Genomic DNA, 24,858 nt, shown 5'->3' with positions numbered 1-24,858 from the left:
TGTTTGTTTTATTCTTAAAAAAAGTCTTAGAGACAACATCAAGCAACTTCTTTTTCCCAACATCAGTAACTTCTGTCAGAAGACTGTTCTTCTGGTGGAACATGGCGTCGTCTCCCCTCTGTGTAAGTTTTCTGAAGATTCATTAGAGCGGGCTGACCTGTGCATTTCTTAGGCCATCCACTCACAAGTTCTGTGTTTACTATTTCTCTGTATAGTCAGAAGTATTGTCTTTGTAGATTTGTATGCTTTGTATTTATTCACTTTTTTTTGTATTTGTGTAGTGGAATCTAGGGCTCAGTCGAGTTCACTGATTATCAACAAATTAGGGAAGCTTTCTGTGTGCTGCTTCTGATTTTCCTCTTCAGCTGTTATAATATTAGGTTCTTCTCATTTTACTGTAGGTGCGGAGGGGAACACAGTTCAATTTTTATTAGAAACTGCTCTGTGGTCTACTTCTTTACTAGACTGAAGCCAATTTCTGATGGCTGAATCTGTAGCCTGTTAAATTGTAGCTTGTATTATTTTCATCATTCCTAGTGCCCTCTTTCTCTGGTCAGGCTTATCATGAATCCAACTGCTTTTATCAGGTCAGAATCATTGGACTCCATTTCTCTTCTCTTTCATTTGTTAAGCCTGTAGTTAACATCAGTGCAATCAAAATTAGCTTTTTTCCCCTGTGATATCTGATCTGTGGAAGCTTGGAAACACCGCTGTCATCTGAGTATAGGCCTCAACAAGCCAAGACTGCATTTTGGGTAAACTGTGTAGGTACCATCCTCTGCCTTCCTCACAGTCCAGTAGGGTTTCCACTGTAAGGAATTAAATGCATATAGGACAAGAGGATGCGCTCTGACAGATCTGAAAGACTCGGGGCCAGGATTGCCAGCTCTGCCCTAGAGGTCACACGCACTGAAATTTAGGCATACGCTATACCTCTGTCCTAGGGGCCTGTTTCCTTGTAGAGAGCTCTCTGTGTTTCTGATGGTCATTGCTCATTTCCCTGAGGTCCAGCCATCACAAGGGCAAGCCTCCGATACATTTCTCACAGTCCCACATCTGAAGGATGCCTTTGAGTAATCTTTTCCCTATGGTAGGCTGGTGGGTTTAAATCAGAGCTTTTCTGACATCAGAAAAGTTTCACTGGTTTGTATCAGCTGAAGATTTGGCTTCTGAACTCAAAAGCAAAACTAAGATCATGTTGCAAGATTTCATAATAAGCTCATATCTTTTTTCTTTGTGGTGCATTTATTTTTAATTTCAGGGATAACTTCTGAAAGGCATTGTTTTGGCATTAAAGTATGAAGATAGCTTTGTTTTCACTTTTAGTCATCTAAATGGTCCATATAGACTGCTGCTGCTTCCGTTGAGTTGTATTCCATTTTTCAAAGAGCAAGATTTATAATAACTTCATTAAATTTTGTTTCTAGAATATGCATGTAAATTTCTTTCTCTTTTTAATATTTTGTCAATTTATTCTGCAGCAAATCAAATATACACTTCCAAGTGAATTTTCTGTCTTAGCTCTTAGCTTTTCATTTTAAGACATTTGGCTCAGCTAACTGTGTTTTCCACTTGTGTACTAGTGCCAGAAAATTCCTTTCTGCACTGATAATAAAAATATGCACAACCACAGTAAATGAAACTTTAAGACAGTACCTACTATCTGTCTTAATTTATACGAAATTAGTCTGTAAAGAGGAAATAAAAGATTAAGTAAATTTTGTCTTGCTTCCTGTTATTTAAGCGTAATAATACTGTTTGGTTTTTTTGTCATGCAAAAAAATATAGATACCTTGATATTTGTTTTTCATCACTGCTCTGATTTTTGTGGTGGTGATCTGTGCTGCTCTTTAACATTTGCTTTCCTGTAGCAGGAGATATTTTCTAGCTTTCCTTTGCAGTATTAGATGTTATTGGTGTTTAATAATAAGACTTTTTTAATTGAGCTTTCAGTTTTTCTCATTTTTGGTTTTCCGTCTTTCAACAGATGCTCTTAATGTACCTGTAAGGATTTCAGTCAGTGGCATTGAACCAGACCATTGTGGTACAGAGGAATTTGATACAGAAAACACGATATGTGCTTTAAATATCCGTAAACAGACATCATGGGAAGATTTTTCAAAAGCAGTGAGTCAGGCAGTGACAAACCATTTCCAAGCAATTGCTTCTGATGGATGGAGGAGCCTGGAAGACCTGTCATTTAATAGTGCTGCAGAATCCAACATTGGCCTCAGTGCAAGCAGTATATTATCTGTCAAATTAGGTATCAATATTGGTGTAATCAGAAAACCAAAAATTGGGGGTTTTCTTGACTTTGTGAAATGTTGTAAATAAGCTGAAAAAATCTTTAGATTTCTGGACCTTTAAAGCTTAGACTAAGACAGACCAATACTGGCTATGAAACTTGGAACAGTGCTGGCTTTACTTTTAGCTATGTGTATGGTACAATTAATTAAGCACTTTAATATTATCTTGGGGACTATGAGGTCCTACGTTAATTAGTCCTTTACTCAATTTAGTACTCCAGAGGAAGGGTCTGTATTACAGGTGAAACAAAACAAGCCAAAGCAAAGTCTAGCCTATGTCTTTACAGTACATCCAGAATGTACAGTAAATCCACACTGGAAAGTATGAGCATAGGTAGAACAGAACTACTCCTGTTTTATGTAACTTTATTTATCAAGACAAAACAGAAAAATCTTTAAAATGATGAGAAAATGCCCAAAATGTGGTGGTATTAGTAGTAGTAACAGTTGTTACTACTGAAATGAAATGTTACTACTGATAATGAAAATTCATGTGCTTCGTCTTAAATACCCCCCACAACTTGCCCACTGCCCCCCAAAAACCCTATTCACATTAGACCGTGTAAATTATCTTCTTTTACTTTATTTTACATGTAAAGATGTAAAGGCTGGCTATTAAACTTGTGTCTTAATTGGCAGAAAACACTAGTATCCTCAGTCATATATCAAATAGTAACATGATTTAGTACATGGGACTCTTTTGTTTATCAGATTTGTCAGTGTGTGCGCATGGTCTTTGTAAGCAACTGAATATGCTTGAGCATAGGACACTTTATAGAGATACAGGGAATATCTCTTTTATTTTTTCTTTTTAACAGGAAACATTTCATGGTCAACAGGACAGATTTTTTCCCAACCACCATGGGACTTCTTGAAGAAGAACAGAGCTGAGCATATCACGGTGTTTTTGTTTGGTAATTTTCAATTCCTAATTTTCAGTTTTGAATATTAAGACACTCCATATGGCATATATAATTTGTGAATCAGTTGTCCTGGTTTTGTTGATCTTCAGAAATATCATATCCAATTAATTGTTTAACTAGATTTGAAAGGGTCTACAACATTTAGAAAATATGCTGGCACATAAAAGCCCTACTACTGCCTTTTTCAGTTATGCCGTAGTATCCATTTTAGTTATGTCATGGTTACCTATGCATCTGTGTTGCTAGATAAATGTCTTTCATTTCTTCAGCGTTTTAATTTGCATAGCCTGTAATTTTAGGAGATTGCTGTAGAATACAGCATGAAAAGCATATCTATCCATCATACAGGCTTACAAAGATGAGAGGTTTAGAAAAGTTATTTGTGCGTCTGTTTTTAAAGGACCTCAAGAAGGCTGCCTAAATAGTGTGACTTATGCATCTATGATCCATCTTCAGACACTTCAGAATTACCTCCGCCTGGTAAGTACGGAGCTACCTTCTCCCTGCAGGCTTTTTATATGTGAAGATACTTCTGTAGTAGTATTGACTAAAAAAAATTGGTCTTCTACTCTGTGAAAGAATGTCAAGACTTCTGAAAAAGGAAATGGGATGAAAGCTGTTACTTTATTTTAAAGTTGCCCCTAAATCTTACCCCAATAAGTTTAGTCATGTGAGGCCATTAACTTTCTTCTTTAAATAGCTGCCATCTGATTAACTGAACTGCTTAAGAAAATATATTAAAACCTCTGTGATGTCTTATTTCTTTCCAAAGTTATTTCGTTCCACTTTTTGAGGGGAAAAAAATTAGAATAACATTCATGTAAGCAATTATTTGAGACTTGTTTTTTATTATTAGCTTATATATATAGTTCCTGCACCTCTTACAATTTATTTAATACCTCAAAATGTAAGGATAATTGGATAATATGAGTTAACTTTCATAGATCATTTATTTTAACATTGCTAATCAAATGAGTTTTAAATCTGCATAATTTCTGCTGTGTCCTTGGATAGTGTTTTTTGTTGTTAGAACAGTTATGTGCCATAGGTTTCTCCTGTATTCAACAATATTGCACAATTATGTGAGTGTATTCCCTTACTGATTTTTTAGAGATAAAGTAATTTTGCAGTTAAGACAGATGAAATAATTTTTATTCTACCATATTGATAACATGATCCCATTTCAACTGGAAATAAAGTCCTTAATCTAAGTCCTTACATCAGCAGTGACTTAAACTTCTCTTTGATGATTTTAACATCATTCTGGTTTATCTATTTTAATGCAAAATCAAAAAAAATATTTGTCACTCCTAAACTCATCCTTCCTACATGATTTTTTTTTCAAGTTTTAATGATTGTTTTAATGACAAAATACCTTTTAATGTAGTTTTACAAATAAGGATATAAATTTATCAATATATTTCCAAGATGTTGTATGCCAACATTACCTATTTTGAAACTAATATTGGAATGATCCTCAGCTCCAGTAGTGCAAAACAAAGAATTTTGTCTGTTAGGTGCTGATTGTGTCATCTAGGTAAAAAAAATAATAATCCAAGTCTATGAACTTTCAAAAATAATTTATTGTCTGTCTGTAGGTTGAACGATACCGTAATGTCATTTTCCATGGTCCAGAAGGAAGTTTGCAAGACTATATAGCATATCAGATAGCGGCCTGCATGAAGGTATTAACGCAAAAATATGAACTAAATTACTTCATAAATTAGAGTTTGCACTGTTTCACCAAATCTATAAATTTCCAACACAGCAAAAGCAAGAGGCTGCGGGATCCACATGTGAAATCGTTAAAGTTGAAGTGGATGCTGGTTTCTCCAAGGAGCAGCTTGCAGAACTGTTCATCAGTAGTGGTAAGGTTATTTCAGCAGGACTGATTTCGGTAATTTGTAGGAAAATTTTTAATAGTACAAAGTAAAGAAATACACTAAAACATGTTGCATAGTGGGTGGCCTGTTTTAACAGAATCCATAGTTTTCCAGGTGCTTGGGGAATAATAATAAGAGTCTAAACGGAGCTAGAACTAAGTATGACAGCCCAATAGGGAGCTCTGTCAAAAGTTCATGCCATTTAAGTAAAATTAGTAGTTCTTAATATTTTTTTTTCTCTCTCATTTGTTTTTCCCTTTGTTTGTGAGCCTTTAAAAGTTGATTACTATGGTTTGGATCTGCTGAATCAGAAACAAAGGTTTATTGTTGCCTTATTGTAGCTGTTCTAATGTTTTTTTAAAAAATATATATGAGAAGGGAAGCTGTAATTGTTACTTTTCTGGGAATAAAAGGAGCAGTGAATGAGTTCTTAAAAAGTCAGGCCACTGGGTTTTTATATATGCTTGTTTACTAGCTACTTATGTGTGGATCTGAGCCAAATTTTGTCACATAAGCAGGCAAATGTTAGTTGTTAGTATGTGTGTTCTGACCCACTACTGTGGGACAAAGTTGCATTTCTGTTAAAAAGAACAGTTTTCTCTTAATGGATGTGAGTAGCTACAGGCATGTTAAAGTCCTGTTACTTGGCTGCTCCACAATGAAATAGTCTCAGAATGGTCAGCAGGCTCTGACCTCTGTAAAGTCACGATGAGTAACTGGGAAGAGTGAAAAAAGGACAAAGTAGCCAAAGATGACTGACGGTGAAAATGGGCAAAGTCTCTCATTTTTCTGCATGCTTCTTTCTCCATTGTTCTGCTACATCTCCTCTCCTGGGAAAGCACCCTCCTCCTCTCCCAGACACAGGGGAGGTACTTGTCCTCCCTGCTATCCAGCTGTATCCTCTTAGTAAAACAGGGCAGCAAGAGCCAGGAAACTGCAAATAAAGAGCAATCATCAGCTACAGTCAGTTGCTCTAACTTTTGCCCTGTTACTCATCCTTTTCCTTAATGACCACCTTTGCTGCCACCTTCAAAAAATTCTGAAACAATGCAAGGCACAATATACTCAAGACAAGTGTTTTGTTTAATATTTGTATTACAGAAGTATTGTTCTGGGATTTAGTGTTACAGGAACACTTGCAAATCTGCATCTTTTTTAGGCAATAAGATGTTAAAATCAGGAAAAGTAAGGGAAAAGATCTAAAATGTGAAAAAAGGAGCTATATATATAGTTATAATGCCTGTTGGGTTCAGGTGTTACTGTTTGTGCCTCAGATTTGCTCTGATTATTCGGTTGATTCTTAAAGATATTGAAGGAAGTTTTGAAGAGAGGACAGTAGTCAACAAATAGGCAATCTCAAAAGTGATTAAGTTTCTTATAAACATGGAATAGTCTGAATCCTTTTATCACTACGTGGTATAAAGAGTACATGTTAAAGGTTTAAGATATATTACAGCAAATGAAAGAAATGTTTCCAGAGAGCTTTGCTGTCTTTTCTGTTGTATTTATTTTCAGTGCGCTGAAATCCTTCCTGTCTATGAAGATCCCATTATAACCATTTCAGGAATTTATTTTAATAATAGCTTTCAAATATTTTTTCTTATTGTACAGCATGATATTCTTTCCATTGTTTGATTTTTATGCTTCCAGTTTTGAACATATTATACAGTCTGTCTGCTTCTGCGAACAAGTTAAAAGGCAGAAAATAAAATTAAAAAAAAATCCTTTGTTGCATTAGTAGCAGTAAAGGCTCTATACATAAATAAAAGTCAATTTTCATAAGTAGACATTAATGGGATTTTTATATTTCAGCTTGTCTGGTCCCAGTTAAACAGCCTCCTGTAAGCAAGACAACCATTGTGATTTTAGAAAATCTGGAGAGAGCTTCTTTATCTGAATTACTAGGAGATTTTCTGGCACCCCTTGAGAGTCGGAGTTCGGAAAATCCTTGCACTATTCAAAGAGGTATTTAAAGAATTTGGGATAGAGGAATGTTTTTACTATAATACAATAGTATTATAATACATGACAAACAGGGAACGTAGAGGAGAAAAATTGCAATTTGTTCAGTTATATTTTCTTGTAAACAGTTGTTCCTAATCAAATATAGCTTTTTTCAAGGCTAATTTAGGTGTGGGGTTTTTTCTTTCTAATTATGTCACTGCTTCTTGCTTTTAGATGAAATCATGTCACAGCTTTGAGTATTACATCAATTTTTTTATGGTTCATTTGTAGCAAATGGCGTTTCTGGTGCCTTTTACTTTCACGAGAACTGCTTTTTACTGGGGACAATCGCAAAGTGTCATCTTCATGGCTCTGACCTGCTGGTTCAGCAGCATTTCCGTTGGGTTCAACTTAGGTGGGATGGGGAACCAATGCATGGCTTGCTTCAAAGGTTTTTGAGAAGAAAAGTTATAAACAAGGTAAGAACTTGAATCAGCTTCAGCAATTTTGTTCATCACCAGGTCTGTGAAATACGTACGATAGTAATGTCAAAAGCTGATCAGATAACTAAATTGTTTCAGGGAAAAAGCATTAACTTCTGGGAAGATATGGACTGTGTATCTGTAAATGTTGTGCTTGGCCGTATATGGGAAGGTGTGTGACCACAGCTGTTTGCCATAAACACACAGGTTGGCTGCACATACTGATATGGTGGATACCTGCTTATCCACTGTATGAAAACATCCTGCAGTAATTTTTTTCATCTTCTGTGCGAGCATGATAGTAAAAATCTGCTCAGCAAATGTAAAATACCTTTCTTGAGGAATTTATTCTATATATCTAAAATAACATAGTTATACGTCCTGTGTGTTTTCTAAGTTGTAAGCAGCAAAAATTCATGATTTTCAAATCAAAGAGGAAAGAGGGGTGAAAATACATCAGTCGGGAAGCTATTTTGAGCCACTAGATCTGCTGAAGCTGGGAAAAAAAAAAGCCCAAAAGAGAGTAAAGATGGGAAGTCTGTTTTAACATGAACAAATAAATGGAGGATGTGAAACAAAAAGAAAGATGTGGGCAAAAGCAGAATTGCGGAATTTTGAAAGTTATTTGGAAGAAAGCTATTGCAGACAGACAGGCAGTGTTAGACGTTGGGAAGTGGAGTTTAATCAAAACAGCTGCAAAGGAAAATAATCTTGGCAGCAGAGTTTTGAACAGGCTTAAAAAGGGGCATTGTTCTAGGAAGAGAAAAAAACCGTCAGTAGTAGAGAGTCCTGGTCTGAGACAACAGACCTACTGTCAGTTCTGAGTGTTCAGCTCTATGCATCTTGGTTATCCTTGGGGACGTCATCTCCTGTGCCCTGTGCCCCAGTTCTCATCTATAAAAGCTTCAAAGAGATACCAAAGAGGAAATGTGTGGTAACTGAACATTTCAGTTATGATAATGAGGAAATTTAGAAACATTCCAAGGTATTCTTTAATAGTAGGAACAGGGATACAGAATATAAAAAAAGAATCATGTGAAATATATGAATGAAACTCTTAATAGGTTACTTTCCCTACATTACTTTTTTTCAGGTCCATAGTTATTTATAAGTAATTTGTTCTGTGTGAAACATTGTTTACTCTTTCTCTCCATGTGCTTTAAATATTCGAGTCCCTACAGACATATTTAAACTGGAACGATTACGAGTGGTTGTCTGGTTGAGGGGATGAATGGTGTCCAGGATCCTTGCCCAGAATGGGGAGGGCAGCAATTGTCTGTAGGCAAGTAGGTGGGTTGGTTGAAGCTGGTATCTCGCAGACAGACTATGGTGCTAGAACGAGGTATAGGCCAGAGGACAGTGCAGTAAAAGTACGTAGCAGAATTCGCTTCCGTCCTCCTGAGGAGAAAGGTTGTATTCTCAAGCCTACACTGGAGAATATTGAGTGATCTAAGCACCTTTATAAAAGGACAGAAACACTCTGATCGTAGATTATTGAAGATCAAAGAGAAAGACTGTCTTCAGTTGAGCACAAGGCCAAGAAATACAGCAATGCAGACAACTGCAGAAGCAGTGGTGTTCTGACTTGCTTACAGAAAAAGGCTGGAAAACTGCTTTGGCTACCAGAACTCGCAGCATCATGTAACAGATGTCATTTTCAGGCTATTTTGTTTAGGCTTAAAAGCAACCCTTAGTCTTACAGGTTAGAGTTAATAGGCTCCTACGTCTGACGGAAGTTGAACAGAATTTGGGTAGTAATATCATGAAGTTTATTTTCTCTAAAGCATATATGCTATTTGGAGAAAAAAGCCACGTGTCTTCCTAGATCTTCCCTAATTAAATAGTTAATAAAAATGCCCAGTGTGCTAGTACATTTCTTTTTAATAGATACATGCACCATACACAAACTCCAAACTAAAATACCAGTTGGTGTGGATCTTAAAATAGTGGATTCTAATGTTAAAAACAGAAGAAAAATTAATCTGTTATAAAAATCTAAGGGAAAGTAAAAGCACATTTATTGTTTGAACAATAGACTACTGAAATCCTTGCTTTCTTGTCCCTTAATAGTCTTGTTTTCAGATGAAAAGCTCTTTTTCTCTTATTTTTGGGCTATTAGTATATGTGGGAACGTTTGAATGTTTTTCTATACTAACATTAAATTGTTCACCTGTAGACTTTGTCAAGAAGCTCTGGCTTCTGTGCTGGCAAATACTATCCCTACTTCATCTTTTGATGCTTTTGTTAATTCAGACTCTTCCAGAGGATAATCCTAGGATTAGGATGATGAAGACCGTAATTTGGAGTTCAATGAAATCAAAGATTTTGTGGCAGCAAATAATTTGCCTTTAACAAGGCCTGCTAAAAAAGATAAGTCTTAGAGGAAGGCATCTTTCCTTCCTTGCTACCAAGTGTAAAACCAATATAGAAGTCCACTGAAAATGCCTGGATCAGACATTCCTGTTCCTGTGATTGTATATTCTTTTATATGCCATATTCATATCATATATATTGCACAGGATATGGTAGGTGCTTCTTGCAATCCTGATCTTAAACACCATAGGGAAAGCACCGCTGCCAAATTTGTGTCTGTTTCCCAAAAGAAAGTGGAGACGTGTCAGTTTATGGATAAGGAGATATCTTTTAAAGGGTAATCACAGAAAACATTTTTAATACAAGACTTCAGTATATTCTGTAAAAAAGTTTGACCAGTTTTTGACTGTGCCTGATTTTCATAGTAGCAATGTAGCAGGAAAAAAACCCACGAGCCTTCTTGGAGTTTCAAGGAACAGAGCAGCAGGTTTTCAAGGAACCTCTGCAGCCGAGGTCTTACCTCGTGTCAAACATCTTTTCTCTCTGCAGTTCAGAGGCAAAATTCCTCCTCCGTGTGATCCTGTGTGCAAGATCATAGACTGGATTCTTGCCGTTTGGCACCAGCTGAACTCCTGCTTGTCACGTCTAGGAGCGCCTGAAGCACTGATGGGGCCAAAACATTTCTTCTCTTGTCCCGTGGTGCCAGGGCATGGCCAAGCGACAGTGAAGTAAGACTTCTGTTTCCTCTTTGACTCTGTTCAGTGCCACCTAGATACTTATTTCAAATGCAGCAGTTATGTTTCTCCCAAAACCCATCTGACTCAGCATCCTTGAAAGTATTTTAAAAGAGGTTATTGAAAGTTTTAAGACTTTTGTTTGACATTTAATTACTAGCGGGGCAATTTTGAAGGACAGCAGTGGGAACTGGGTGTCTAACGGTAGTTGAAAATGAGTCTTTTTTTGTGATCTTTCGGTTATTTTCTGACACAGAGATTGCAAAATATTACTTGTACTGTAATGACTAATGTTGCTCAACCCTTTAAAGGTTTTGTTCTTCATTTCAAGACAGCACTGTAAAGAAAGCTGTTCATTAGTGAACAGACCAAAATAATGTTCAGAATTCTGACCTTGAAAAGTTGGTAAAGTTTCATTTTCAGGAAAGTTGTTTGAGGGAGATCTAGAGAAGTGGAATGATTTCTCACTCTTTTTAATATCTGATATCATTTTTAAACATACATAAAAGTTCACAGATGTATTAGCATAGTAAATAACGCAGATACATACTTTTTAACTATATACTTGGTTAGATGTTCAGTAAAATAAAAGAAGAATGATTAAATTTTGTCTCTTCTTGCATAGTGCAAATTGCATGAACATCTGCTCACATTCCAACTTTTCTGCAAATGCTAGCAAGTGGTACAAGAAATAATTATAGGATTTTAAAATATATTAATTTTATACTAAGATGTTACTTGGCTATGTTAGAAAGGTAATGAGCCCCTAATTAACATTCAGACTTATTCAGAACTCCAATAATAACGTTGGCTTCTGGAGATGCAACATTACGTTTCTCAGTCCGCTTCATAGCATTCTCCTTAATTGCCACTTCCGTTCCCTCTCTGACTTTTCCCTCTTGTACTAGTTTGTGCTCACACTTCTTCCAGTGTTTTTGCTTAGCATGTGCACTGGTGTTCTCATCTTTGGTTCTGTCTACAGTGCTTGATACATTTTTGCTTGCTCGTTTTTCGTTTTTTTTTTTTTTTTTTTCATTCCCAGAAGGCCAGGTTATCTAATGTCCAGAGTAATTATCAAAGTCTAAATCCGGACGTAGCATTGACTTGAAATTTTATGGGTGCTATGAAATAAAAAAGCCCCAAAGTATACCATGCATCTATCACATGTCTTCCTGTTGAATCATGTCCTCTGAAATGTCTTAATCATTTATTTATTGCAGTGGCATTAGTAGTGGACAGAAAAACTGTTCTTTAGATACCTTAATTACGCATTTCTGAGTTTGGATTTTTCCTAAGTGTAACTTGGACTGGATTCATAATCCTTTATTTTGAGCACAACCCCAAAATGTCCTTTACAGTAGCGATATGCCATCTGACTCCTCATTTTACTGCAGTTTTTGTCCGCTAATAAACAATTTAAAAGCACAGCTCTGGTGAGCACTTACTGGATGCTTTTAGTTTAGCAGCATGGCGGCTAACAGTGTGGTCATACAACTAGCAATAAACAGGTTTAATTAGCAGCTCATTGGTTGCTGTTATTTCAATCTAATTAACCACTCCTGTCCTCTTGCCCCTCCTCTCCACTCTGCTATTCTGCTGCTTTTTGCATTTGTTGAAGCTTCACTGAGCCAGCTCAATTCATTCAGACGGCAGACAACTATCTACAAACCGGGGTCGTTCTGGGCTAGAGACGAGCGGCGGAAGCAGGCGGCTGGGAAGGGAGAGACCAGGCGTGACAGGACATTGGTTCCCGCTGCTTCATGTAGCTTCATGTGTTTTGGAGAGCAGAGTGAATAAATGAGGAAAATTTTAGCTTTTTTTTTTTTTTTTCTTTTTTTTGGTCTAGGGAATTAAAGGTGATGTTCCAACAGGAACGAGTTTCACTTCACAGCTCTTTTTCAGGGGCAGGAGGGTGCTGTACCTTTCCTAAGTAACAGCTGTATCAAAGAACTGGGGACTTGATCAAGAGGAGTTCAAACCTAAGACTGAATTTAAACACCAGGTTGGAACTTTATTTAGGGAGGATGGCATTATACGGCCCATCAATTGTTAACTGTCAGATTAGAATGGTCTCAATTGACTTCATATTTGCAGCATTGATTTCTGACCATTTATGCTAGCAGTATTGCAAAATGTCAAAAGCCTACATAGGCAGAAACGGAGAGACAGAGTTCTTTATTACTAAAATGAAAGCAATTTTTTTATTTTGGTAGCTTAGCTAGCAGAAGCAGACTGTATCTATATGGAATGGTATCTACAACGTTATGCTAAGGAAGCTTCAAGGAACATCTCCAGTATGCATTTGGTATCTTATTTTAACAACTGAGCTAGTTATTTTTCTAAGTAATGTAACTTTTATCAAGCTAATACCAGCACTTTTTAGCATGATTATATATCCTAAAAACTCAATCTTATGCTTCATAACTAACCAAAAATACATCTATCAAATGATTCATGCATTCTAATTTTAAAAAAATAATAAAATAAAAAAAAAGCCGAAAAGGTCATCATAATCTTTTGGGTAATAAGATGGCTTCTGTGTATCAACATATCCAACAGAGTGGTTCATTTAAGTCAAACGGACATTTTAGCCTTCACTTTTTCGGAATGGATTTCTACCAAAGTTGAAACACAGCATTATAGCCTGTTGTTTCCTACAGATCTTTAATATAAACCTCTGACTCTCAATCTTACCATCTTCCTCCCATAAAAGGGTATAAGGAAAAAAAAAGAGTTGGTTTTGATCTAAAAAAGATTGTCTCAGTGTCTGTTATAGATGTGAGCTGAGCCCTAAGCCTGAAACGCAGCCTTTATCCCGTGAGAAATATAAGCTCATATAAGAGCTTATATAACTATAAGAAATAGCATTTATTTATTTCCTAATACAAATTTTTCACTTCTGTGCTAAAACAACGTAATGTTTCACTCTTAGAAAAGCCAAAGTCCCAGGAGAACCACGTCCCTTTGAACCAAACTTTTGTAATCAGACCCAGTGTCTAAACCAGACAATCTGGAAAAGCCACAGCATCCTGGAAACACAGTTCACCATAGATCAAATAAACAAAAGGAGAGTGAGAGCAAGGCAGCTGTACGAATAGAAAGGTCTTGTAAGCTGGACAAGTTTGGAAATGGAATAATACTGGAAAGGGTGCAATCATAACTGAATACCTCTTTTTTCCCCACTCTGGTAGCAAACACGCTGTGAATGAACATCTGCAAGCATGGAAACTTCTCCATGCACTGGCAAAGGTGAAAAGGGACTTTTTTTTGTATATACATGAACATACGTCTTCCTGGGACGTTCTTTCTTTTAGCCTTAAAATGAAAAGGATGTCCTATAGTCCTTATCTGGAGGAGGAAAAGCATCAGACGGTAAACAGTTTGCCAAAGCAACCTGAAGAAACTTACGTCAAATAATTTAATATAAAACAAGCAAATAAACCCTACCTTCAATAAAATCAGATCCCCTCTGACATGGGGTACAATAGAAAGTCCAAAATACGTGTGCTTCCTGATAATGCAAAGTCCGCTATGTATAACATCTCGGGGTTTGATAATTGTCTCTGAAGTCAATGGATTGTTTGTGTGCCTGCAGGTGGATGTCCAAGTTATGGAATGCTGTGATAGCTCCCAGAGTTCAAGAAGCAATACTCTCCAGAGCCTCTGTGAAAAGACCATCTGTACCAGGACAAGCAATAGCCAAAAAAAATCCTAGCCAAGGTCAACAGGCTGTTGTTAAAGCTGCTCTCAGTATCTTGCTAAATAAAGCTGTTTTGCATGGCTGTCCTCTACCCAGAACAGGTAACAGTGAACAGTCTGAAAGACAAGTAGTTGTACATTGCCAAAGTGGGGCTTTTAACTGCTTGTTTCCTTTTTGAAAACTGCCACAAAACATAACTGTAGTTATGATGGGAGGTGTGTGGTTAAAAGCATTTACAGTCACTAAACTAAGTTGTATAAGGTAGTCAAAGAACCATTTGCAACAGTCAGTTCTTCTTAACGTGGCTCTACTTTTGTTTCAGAGCTGGATAATTACATAGCAGATTTTAAGGGAGGAAATTTTCCTTTATCCGTGGTTTCGAGCTACAAAAATTGCAGTAAAAAAAGAGGTGAGAATGCTTCTTGGAGAAAAGTGAGCACAAGTCCTCGCAAAAAGTCAGGCCATTTATCCTCCCAGTCGTGGAATAAGCAGGAGACAAATACTGAAGGTAAAGATTTCTCTTTTCAATTCTGAAGGAAGGTGTGGGGGTTTAAGCTGTGTCAATACAAATCTAACTTTTCTTCTGCATCATGAATTAAAAATTCTCAATTAAATGACACTTGTGTTTATATTTGCCAATAAAAAAATTGTTTGCTTTTTTCCCTCCAAAAGTATTTCTTTGTGACTGAGGTATCCTAATTATTTCATATTTTTTGGTTTGTTCTAATGCCTTTCCTGTTGTCTGATAATGAGGTATGTTTTGACTCAGGTGGTGGAAGATTGAGCAGTGGATCCACCTCATATTGCATGGAATGATGCTCTGTCATTCTTTTCCTCAATACTGGATGAGAGAAAGCTTCATTACTTGATCGGCAGTTTTTAGTTCTGCACCTAATTCACAGTATACCTAATTTGGGGGGTTTTTTACACATACATTATAGCTTTACTAATAATTTCTATTGTCTGAATCCAAGTGCAAATAAATGAATACATGCATCCTCAGATCATGAATCCCTTGCTCGATCTTATTAGATAAAGCCTATAAGCCCTGTAGTGGGAGGAAGAGATCTTTGCTTTTAAATTGAAGATTTTTGTTTGACTTTCACTTTATATAAAAAATAAACATAAAAAATTCTGTGTAGTCACAGGTACTGTAAAGTTTTCAAAAAAGTTTCCACATCGTTTTCAGTATGCTGCTTGATAAAGAAGGCTTTATATGACTGGGTTTATGCGTGTGTAGAAACGTGAAAGTTATATTAATAGCTGACGCTTTTGAAATGTCTTTTCAGCTCAAGATCATAAGCCATCTAACAAGCAGTTTACTACACAGGGATAGTGTCTGGGTATGTGTAGAAGCAACATATCATTCTTCTAAAAGTACACATCTATCCAGAAGGAAAACTTAGGAATACCATAACCGAATACAAGGTCGAACAGGGAAACTTCTAAAGGACAAAATCAAATGACTTATTTTTGCTTTCAGAAAATGAAGGTAATTCCTTCAGAGACAAGAGTTAGGAAGGGATTTAGAGAGAAAGAGGCTTACACACACTTTAGAAACAGTAAGATTCTAGCCTCAATGATCTCATATATAAAAGACCGAAATACCTGATGCCTGGTACATTTTAATGTTAAATTGAGCTATTAATTTCTTCAGCTCTTGTTCAGAAAAAAGTCTGCTTTTGCTGAACTGCAACTCGTAATGTCTTGATTTTGCTTGCTAGTTCTCTGCTTGAACTGTGAATTTATCTAATCCCGCTAAGAGGATTTAAGAAATCAAATGAACATAACCTGAAGTAGGATGGTTGATGCTGTATCTCGTACCTGAGAATGTTCTTGCAGTCCAATTAATATCTGTTAATATAAAAGTAAAAACTGGGATGGTGAATTTAATTTTAGTAACCTTCCATTTCTGACTATTAGAATCAAATGTTGCTCCTGATTTCAAGGAAAGGTAAGTTGTTTGATTTTACCTAAATGAAGCAAACTTAAATCTTTTCCTGTTGACAAGTGACTTCTCTTTGAGAGAACCAGGAAGGGTGGTTCAAGTGCCTCGCACAGAAACCTCGTGTTCTGTCTTCCACAATAGCTTGGGCAACTCATGCCCCATTTGCCGTACTAGCAGCACCGTGTGGCCCTGATGCTACTTTGAGCAGTGTCAAGGGATGTTTTCTGATCTCTGACAGACTCTATTGATATAATTAGCCAGTAAATGGGAACACATTTTCCCTGTTTATTACAGATTTTAGAATGTAGAAATCAACACGCATGATAGCACACTAATGTCAGTCTCTCTTTTGTGCAGGTATAAAATCTAAGACTATGTTGCAACCAAACTGTAAAAAAAGACCTTCTCTCGCCACAAAGTAAGTTTTTATTTCTGGTATTTGTAACACCTAGCAAACAATACATATGATAAAATCGTGTTGTAAACCAGGACATTATAGTGAATAGATGAAGAGCTTGTATTTGATAATGTGTTCTACATCTGAAGAAAGGAATAATTTTTAATTTTCATTTCTGACATAAAATAAAATTTCTGTGCTTCGATATAATTTTAGAATGCATTTCTGTATTTCAAACCTTGCAGCACTACATGTCTTTTTATGTAACAGAATAGTCTACAACTTAAGAATATTGTGTAACACTCATTTTGCCATGAAAAGCCAACAGTATGCTTTTTTCACCTGGCATTATATTTTAAAAACTCCCCTGGCGCTTTTTGCTTGCTGAATGGCATTTCAAAATGGTATAGGGCACATACTTTAGTCTAAATGCTGCAGAGTTTCTCTAAGGAAGTGTATGAATTAGCCAGAGGGAACTGCATCCGCGACTTCACTTCAGTCTGCAGCCTCGGTTCTACCATATTCCCAGGCACAGAGAACGTAGAATACTTACGCTTCAACTATGCCAGGGGTTTTTTAAAGTGTTTGGAATTAAGCCTATAAAGGAGAGTGGACTAAAGTTGATTGCTGCATCTTAAAAAGAGGAGCATCTTTGAAGATAGTAGGCAGAAGTATCCTTTGTTAGAATTTCAGAATGGAGAGAATAATTTGAATAGCAAGAAGATCTATTATGATATAACAACTATGGACAAGTATTGCTGCCACTTACATGTTATTTTCCTTCTGTTTGTGGGAACAAAGGTCATTTGGAAAGAAATTACTATTTCTCAGGTGTGTATAATATTTAAATTCTCTCACATAGCTTATTCTCTCAGATTGTTGTGGTTTTTTTAAACCAGATCTTCAGAGAAGGATCAATTGAGAACATTAAATCTGGATCAAAGGCTGTCCCTTGGTTCTGATGATGAAGTAGATCTTGTGCAGGAACTTCAAAGTATGTGTTCCAGCAAATCTGAGCCTGATATAAGCAAGGTAAACACAAGGATTTTAAATAATTTACATCATTACCATATGCAGTTGTTTGCTACGTGTTTAAAATAAATTTTTAATTTACAAGCACTGAACTGAAGAAAATGATTAAATTATTTGGGAATAAGTCAAAGTCAACTAATAAATTATACATTTGAGGGTAAATGTTCTGTTTTAATATACATTACTTTAAATTACAACTTCACTATTTCTTTTTATAGAGATTTTTGCAGCGGAGGCTGAAATTTATAAGTTCATAAACGCTGGAGCCAGTAGCCTTCTCTGCATTATTGTTCCCCATGTTATCTTCCTTGCTATCATTGCTTCCACTGGGAGACAGTTTTGTAGTCTTGAAGACATAGAAAGTTTTTCCTAAAACGTGTTGCATGTTCGGTTTGTTTAATGTAATCCCATTAGCCATCCCAGAACGGGCTCAAAGCTCCTCTGCTGTGGAGGCAAAATTCAGTTTTGCTGCCCCAAGCAAGAAAGCACACATTGACATAATTCTTTTTCTTTAACAGTGGCAGGAGGGAGTGAAAGAGGCTTGCGAGGCTTGGAGGTCTGGGGCTAAATTCTGCCCTGGAATGGGTTGTGGGTGGTTACGGGAGGCCCGTTGGAGCAGAGGGTGGAGCTGTGGATCTCTCTCATTTTCAAAAGCATCCGGCTTTCCCTGTAGCTGGAGCTATTTGTTCTTTTCCTTCTTTCCTCCTAGCACAGCTGCAGTAGATGGCTGTGACAGCAGCCTGTGTTCACACTGAAGCAGCTGATCCATGTCTTTTGAAACACAGATAGAATCAGTCTTAGTCTACTGTCAGCTTAGGTCGTGATCTACGTCCTCTAGGATCTCCCTGAACAGCAATTCCACTAGTTTTGCTTTATTAAGTATTCTGTTTATTCTTAGAAGTCAACCAAGTTTTTATTAAAAAAAAGAAATACTGCATTCGGGGAGATTTTTCAACCTATTTAATGAAATCCTTTATTACGGTGTTTTGTTTTGGGTTGTGGTTTTTTTAAAGTATTTACAGTACTTGCATGAGTCACACGCACCAAGGTGGCAAGCTAACCGCCAGGCAGTTAGGGGGGATTTACCATTGTCTGTCTTCGAAAGGATGGCATGTGCTTAAAGAAGTGGTAACCAACTTAAAATTGTGTTTAATAACATGTAAAATGTAACTGCTCATCGTTGACAATTCAAGGAAATAGGGCTTAGATAAGGAAGCAGATAGATGTCACTGTCTTTTGTTCAGTTTCCTCACCATGGGTGGAACCATCCATGACTGGAATTTCTGTTGTTAATTCCCCAGCTGCCTAGACGGGCCTTACAGAAGGAAGGGTGCTGCCGTTGCAGGTTTTCTTTGTGTGATGTAATTTCAGGCTGCCATCAAAATAAGTCCTTCTACTCTCTCATTTGCCCTTTCACTCGAGTATGTTCCTGCTGCCTCTGGCACGTTGGGATCGAGTACTTTTGCAGCCGCAGAGCTGAATGGGATCAGCCTGCCCCAGGGTAAAACACCTGGTTTGCAGTGAGGACAGAAGGTTGATCAGACTCTATCTGCGATTGCATGGTCACAAGGTTTGTCGGAAAATAGTAGGGAAGAAACACGGCAGGAGAAAGAGAAAAGGATCGTTCCTTTCTGTGATGTTCCCGGGGCTGGATAAAGTTTAATGGGAAACTGCTTTTAGGCTCCGCTGAATAATATTGCTCTGGAAATGTACGTTTAACCTGCCTCTGATAACAGTCGAGGTGAAATCTCTCTATCTCCTATCTCCTACAAACACACTCAAAAGAAAGATAATTTAATCATTCTTTGGATGTTTATGCATTGCATTGTACAGAAGCTACATGAAAATAAAATCAAGACTCCAAAATTTGGCAAATGGAAACATAATCTCTGCTGTGAATAACTAAAAAAAATCACCATTTTCTTATCTTTTTTAGATTGTCGATTCTAAGGATGAGCTATTGATGTTCAATAACTCTCAGAAAAATCCTGTATTTTCAGCAAGTGGTACTAACCCAAGTAAAACAACAGCACAAAAGGTAGGTGAAATGAGTTTTGTAGCAGGATAGGGAAGGTGTCTTGAGTTTCTCCAAAATCTGAATTCCAGATTGGATCTAAAGAATGAGTGTTCCAGTGCCCTGTTTATTATACAAATAAACTGTCATGATTCTTAGGAAACTTGCTAGACATACCATGCCAAGTTTCTTCCATGCGTCTTAATGGAAACTAAAGATTTATTAAACAATGGATGTATTTGCTTCAGTTTTTATGTTTACATAAAGCCATCTCCCTAGGCCAAGTGTTGTTGATGTTACTTTGACATTGTAAGTTATTTGCATCAGATTTTGAGAGAAATAAAAGCCCCGGGTTCATTTCCCCCCCCCCCCCAGTTAATGGTATTCAGTAGGTTTGCAAAAGCCCCAAAGTTTTTTAGATTCTTGATGTAAAATTTCTGGCTCTTGGGGTTTTTTTCTACCATTTTTTTTTTTAGTGATTACCCAAACAGATATGATTTCAAACCACTGTTTCCCTAAGGGTTGTTATCTAAGTAGAACTGAGCTGCTCTGGTGTCAAAGCTCTCAGAGCTAGAAATGTTGAGAAGACCTGATATTACCGGAGTTTGTGAAGAACAGCGTTTTCTTTTAAAGGGAATTGAGTTTCTTTTTTCTGCCTAGCTATTTGTTGTAATATCCAGCTGTCTTGCCTTCTGATTTATGGGAAATCGAAAGAAACTCTATAAGTTTGGTGATTCTGGGAAAAGATCGTCTAAATGTAAACAAACTTTACTAACTTCGGGAAGAGAAGCTGAACACTACTAGAAGATGTAACAGGTCCACGATCATCATCTTTGCAGAAATTGAAGTCGTTGTTTGTGGGTGCTAATATCCCCTACCAAATATGAAGATGAAATTATATCCTGCTTAGTTTTCATTCTTTGGATAATAAAGTAAAAGTTATGCTTTCTCTGTTGTTACACTTTTTTCCCCTTTTCTTTCTTGCTCTTTGTGGTTTTGAACATCAAGGGCTTCTGAGCACACGGCTCGATTAACCTTAGCCAGGGCAGAATCTGTTGTCTGTGTTCCCTCGCAGGGGTCCTCTAGAGTCCAACTGAGACGCTTTTATCTGGCTGCCATAAATTGTTTTCTAGAGACACTCTGTCTGTTTTCTGCAGGTACGATGAAGTAGCCCTGAAAATAGCTTAACTTGCACAGCTGAGCATTAAAAAAGCTAAAGTTGGATGAGATGACTTACCACCCTTCCCATCATATTTTTTCATACCCAAATATTCAAAATGGTAGAATATTTTCTGTAATTTTACTTATAATCCAGAGAACGGTTGCCGCTAAGGGAAACAATTTTGACATTGCAGATCCCCATTTAGATATACTGCTTTTGAATATTTCTCTGAACACATTAATTTCAGATATTGCAAATCAGAACTTCACATAGCAGTGATGCCTGTATAATTTGGTAAGTCAGCTCACCTACCCGTTCCTACTGTAAATTTTTCCTAGTCAAGTTTTTTCCTTTTAAGATTCTTTTTAACAATGTAAGGCATAACTATATTGACTTTGGAGGTAGACAAGCCTAGCTACCTTTAAGTTTTTTGAAAAACCTTGTCAAAAGATTTCATACAGAATAACAAAATTGATTTCCCATATCTTTGTGGGGAAATCCCGGCCAAAACGAAGGGAACACAATCCAACCTTTTGCTAGAGCAAAAAGAGGTCTAATTGAATGACAAGCTTCGTTCCTAGATTTTAATCATTCCTGCAATAAATTTATCAAAAATCTAGAAGAGCAGAGTCTCAGTTTGGAAGCAGAAATCAAACTTTCAGAGGCAATTGTAACAACAATAAACCGAAGCAGCGGCAAGAACTGCTGTCTGAGAAGAGTCTGAGATTAGAAAAGCATCCTTTTGTGAAAGTAAATAGAATTCTGTAGGTAACAAAAGCAATACTGCATGAGCAGAGGAGATCTGATCAACAGTAATGAGACAAATTACTTACTTAAAAAGGCAACATGACCATCATTAATTTATTTTTTTTTTTAATTGAAAAAAAAATGCTTTCGAGTATGTGAAGGAGAAAGAGAAAACTGATAAGAAATGCAAAATCTTTGATGCAGGCTACAAACAAACTGATGGATTCAAGGATTAATAAGGAATAGACAGCGATGAACAGTCTGTTCTCATGCCACCAACCTTTCCACAAAGACCAGTAGCTGGTGGTGAAATGGAACTTTTTAATATTGCTGCCCAGAGGGTGATCTGGATTCAACTGATGTGAACAGTTAACATCCTAATTCTCCTTTCCTGTCAGTGGAAAGGTGGGCATCTCTCACTAAACATATATGTCAGTGACTATCCTAAAATGCCTTAACGAACCTCTTTCTCCTTGGCTGTAAAGGAACAAAAAGTGACAACGGACCTGACTTCGGCACGTCAGGTATCTAAATTTGGGCAGGGTGAATATGGTCCAGTTTTTAAGAATGTAGCTTCTTAGCATAAATAATTTGAGATGCTAAAAACTAATTTATAAGCAAGCAATCTATAAGATGATGGATTAAAATGTAACTAGCATTTCAACTTATGAGTATTATTTTTTTATAATTATTTTGTTATTTTTTATGGCCTTGATGGTAGGAAAAAAAGTGAATATCTTTATTCAGGCTCTAAAGCTGGTTTTTTTGCTCATAACTGCCTAAATTTCCATTTTTTCCCTTTTAGCTGTGGCTGCAGCTGTCATTTTTCCAGAGTAATGAAGGAAAGAACAGGCATTTTTTATTGGAGTACTCCTGAAATTGAGACATCTGAGAATCAAATTTAAGGTTTTTTTCAATGGCAATGCATAAACTCCATTGACTTATTTTGGAATTCTAAGGTGGTGATGATATTTCCTTTCAATCAAAGAAGCAAAAAAGAGCCATAGTTTGTTGACCGAGTAGTAAGAAGCTGTCATATTAAACTGCAAAAGATTGTAAATCACAAGGGTTTCATGGGGCTGGTAGGGTTGGTTGGTTGGTTTTCAGGTCAAACGGCAATAATTATTTAGAGAGAAAACGCTTTTTTTTTTTTTTTGTTATTCATAGGATGGAACGCGTCCTCTCAGCAGCAGTCGAACTGTGGAAAGCAGCAACAGTAAATCAAAGCCAGAGTTGGGTGTTTCCAGAGTTAAATCTTTTCTTCCTGTTCCTAGAAGCAAAGTCACCCAGCCTTCGCAGAACACTAAAAGAAGCAGCAGCAGTAATACAAGGCAAATAGAGGCAGATAATCACGCAAAAAGAGAGATTTGGAATTTGCACAAAAAAGAACAAATAGAAAAATCTAATAAATAAACCTGCCTACCATACAATTCTCTGTGTTCATATAATCTCTATTGCGAAGAACCAAGTACTCAAATCTGTAAATATTTTTTAAAAATAAACTGTTTCCCTGTAATGTAAAGTTTGTACAGGACCACAGTTTTATTTCTGTGTAAATCAGCTGGAAATTATATTGATTTAAACTTCAGAAATGGGCAGTTTTGCCACCTTCGTAGATGTTTTTTTTCTTCTTCTTCTTTTATTATGAAAATTCCTCGCTTAAGTGATAATATTCAGGGGTATTACCACAGGATTCTGTTTGTGTATATACTGTACATAAATATAGTCTATTAAGTTCACGTGTTAAACTGCATTCAGATGAGTTGCACAATATGTACAGCAATGGCTTAAAGCTATTGTACATGCATTTAAAGACATGGTTTTATCTTCACTTAATGAAAAATTAATGGAATGTGGCAATAACTAAAAATGATTGGAAATGCAGATCAATTACTTTCAGCTACAAGCCATATTAAATACTTTGATTTCCCCATCGTCTGCCTGTTGAATTGTGAGTTTTGTTTCTCCCAAGCTTCTCTTCATCTAAAATGTCATGAATTTCCGTTATAACTTTTATCTTTTCAAAAAGGAAAGAGATTGAGAAATTAAAAGGCAATAAAAGTTATTTTTCTCAGACTCTCATTCTTTGACAGAATTGAAGAAAATGTGATCATTTATTAACTTACTTTTTCTTGTATACTGTAAAAACTTTTATATGCTTCAGTAGTGTTTTAAAAGTATCCAAAAAATAATAGTGTTTTACAGAAACGGATTTTACCGAAAAGGGATTTGAGCACAAGTTTAACTACAGTATTATCAGAGAAAATGTAGTAGCGATAACATGAGTTACTATGTAATTATCACTTTCTAGTGTGGATTTAAGATGTAATTGCTGTAAAATGATACTTCTGTTGCAGTAAAAATTAAGCCTTTTCCATTCCCGCCCCCTCACGACAGAGGTAGATTATGTTCCCACGAGGGAGCGTTTCTACGAAGGGATTATTTCCCCGGGCTCTCCTTAGGTTATGTGTGCGTGAGCCGTAATGCCGGGGAAACGCCGGCTGGCTCCATACCCCATCTGGTAGGCAGAGGAGAGCGCAGTCTTCCTGAGCTCAGACTTAGCTGCCTTCCCATGGGCTCTCAGGAGGCGGTTTTGAGAGCTATGGACAGTAACGTGGTCGTGCCCATCGTTTCCGAAGTAGCATTTTTCTCAAGAAAAGCTTGGAAGAGGAAAGGATTACCTAGCTGTTTCCTAACACTCCACCTTTATATGTAAAACAGTCATCCCAAACTCATGTCAATAAAATTTTTGTACTGCGTATTGTTTGTCTTGCTGTCTCTGGGTTCGTATATGTGTGTTAGCTCTAGCGATACAGAATATTACAAGCTTGTTTCTGTAATCATTTCCTGCACGGTGTATTTAGAAAGTACCGTATCTTTCGGTAATCACTTCTTTATTAAAGCTTCAATTTCTCGTACGATAGTAACAGTAACGATGATTTCTTTAGAGGTTGTAGGGGTTTGGGTATTGGGTTTTTCCAGTAATTTTAGTGCCGAAAAACAAGAAATTGGGATGGTACTTTTGCAGTTGGCTCGTAGCAGAATGAGTCGGCTGGGAACCGCTGTAGGTCGGAGAAATGGGTCTCAGCAATTAGCAGCGCAGGCGCGGATTTCACGGTGAGGAGGAACACAACATGGAAAAGCAGCATCCTGCAACATCAGGATTTGCAATAACAAATAGAGTGGTTGTTTGTTTTTTTAAAAAAAAGAACAACTATGAGAAAAGAAGGAAAATCCTGACGTGCTTCTAAGCAAGGTTTCTTCTACATTGAA

At 36.8% G+C, this 24,858-nt stretch overlaps 1 protein-coding gene across 1 annotated transcript in view; it reads left to right on the top strand.

Annotated features, from left to right (window-relative positions):
• CTTNBP2 (cortactin binding protein 2) overlaps window positions 1–24,477 on the top strand; it is an 87,562-nt gene extending 63,085 nt beyond the window's left edge. The window contains exons 10-23 of the mRNA XM_063323242.1: window positions 1,988–2,263; window positions 3,125–3,220; window positions 3,630–3,709; window positions 4,828–4,914; window positions 4,998–5,097; window positions 6,925–7,077; window positions 7,348–7,535; window positions 10,401–10,579; window positions 14,181–14,386; window positions 14,608–14,793; window positions 16,591–16,651; window positions 17,530–17,662; window positions 19,599–19,700; window positions 22,753–24,477. Of these exons, the coding sequence (XP_063179312.1) occupies window positions 1,988–2,263; window positions 3,125–3,220; window positions 3,630–3,709; window positions 4,828–4,914; window positions 4,998–5,097; window positions 6,925–7,077; window positions 7,348–7,535; window positions 10,401–10,579; window positions 14,181–14,386; window positions 14,608–14,793; window positions 16,591–16,651; window positions 17,530–17,662; window positions 19,599–19,700; window positions 22,753–22,998 (2,093 nt within the window). The 3' untranslated portion in view covers window positions 22,999–24,477. The remainder of the gene's footprint in view (window positions 1–1,987; window positions 2,264–3,124; window positions 3,221–3,629; window positions 3,710–4,827; window positions 4,915–4,997; window positions 5,098–6,924; window positions 7,078–7,347; window positions 7,536–10,400; window positions 10,580–14,180; window positions 14,387–14,607; window positions 14,794–16,590; window positions 16,652–17,529; window positions 17,663–19,598; window positions 19,701–22,752) is intronic.
• The last annotated feature ends 381 nt before the right edge of the window (window positions 24,478–24,858 follow it).

This window comes from Chroicocephalus ridibundus, chromosome 1 (assembly GCF_963924245.1).
Source record: "Chroicocephalus ridibundus chromosome 1, bChrRid1.1, whole genome shotgun sequence".
NCBI lineage: Eukaryota > Metazoa > Chordata > Aves > Charadriiformes > Laridae > Chroicocephalus > Chroicocephalus ridibundus.
The sequence above is the reverse complement of the archived record's forward strand: the minus strand, read 5'-3'. Positions and strand labels throughout refer to the sequence as shown.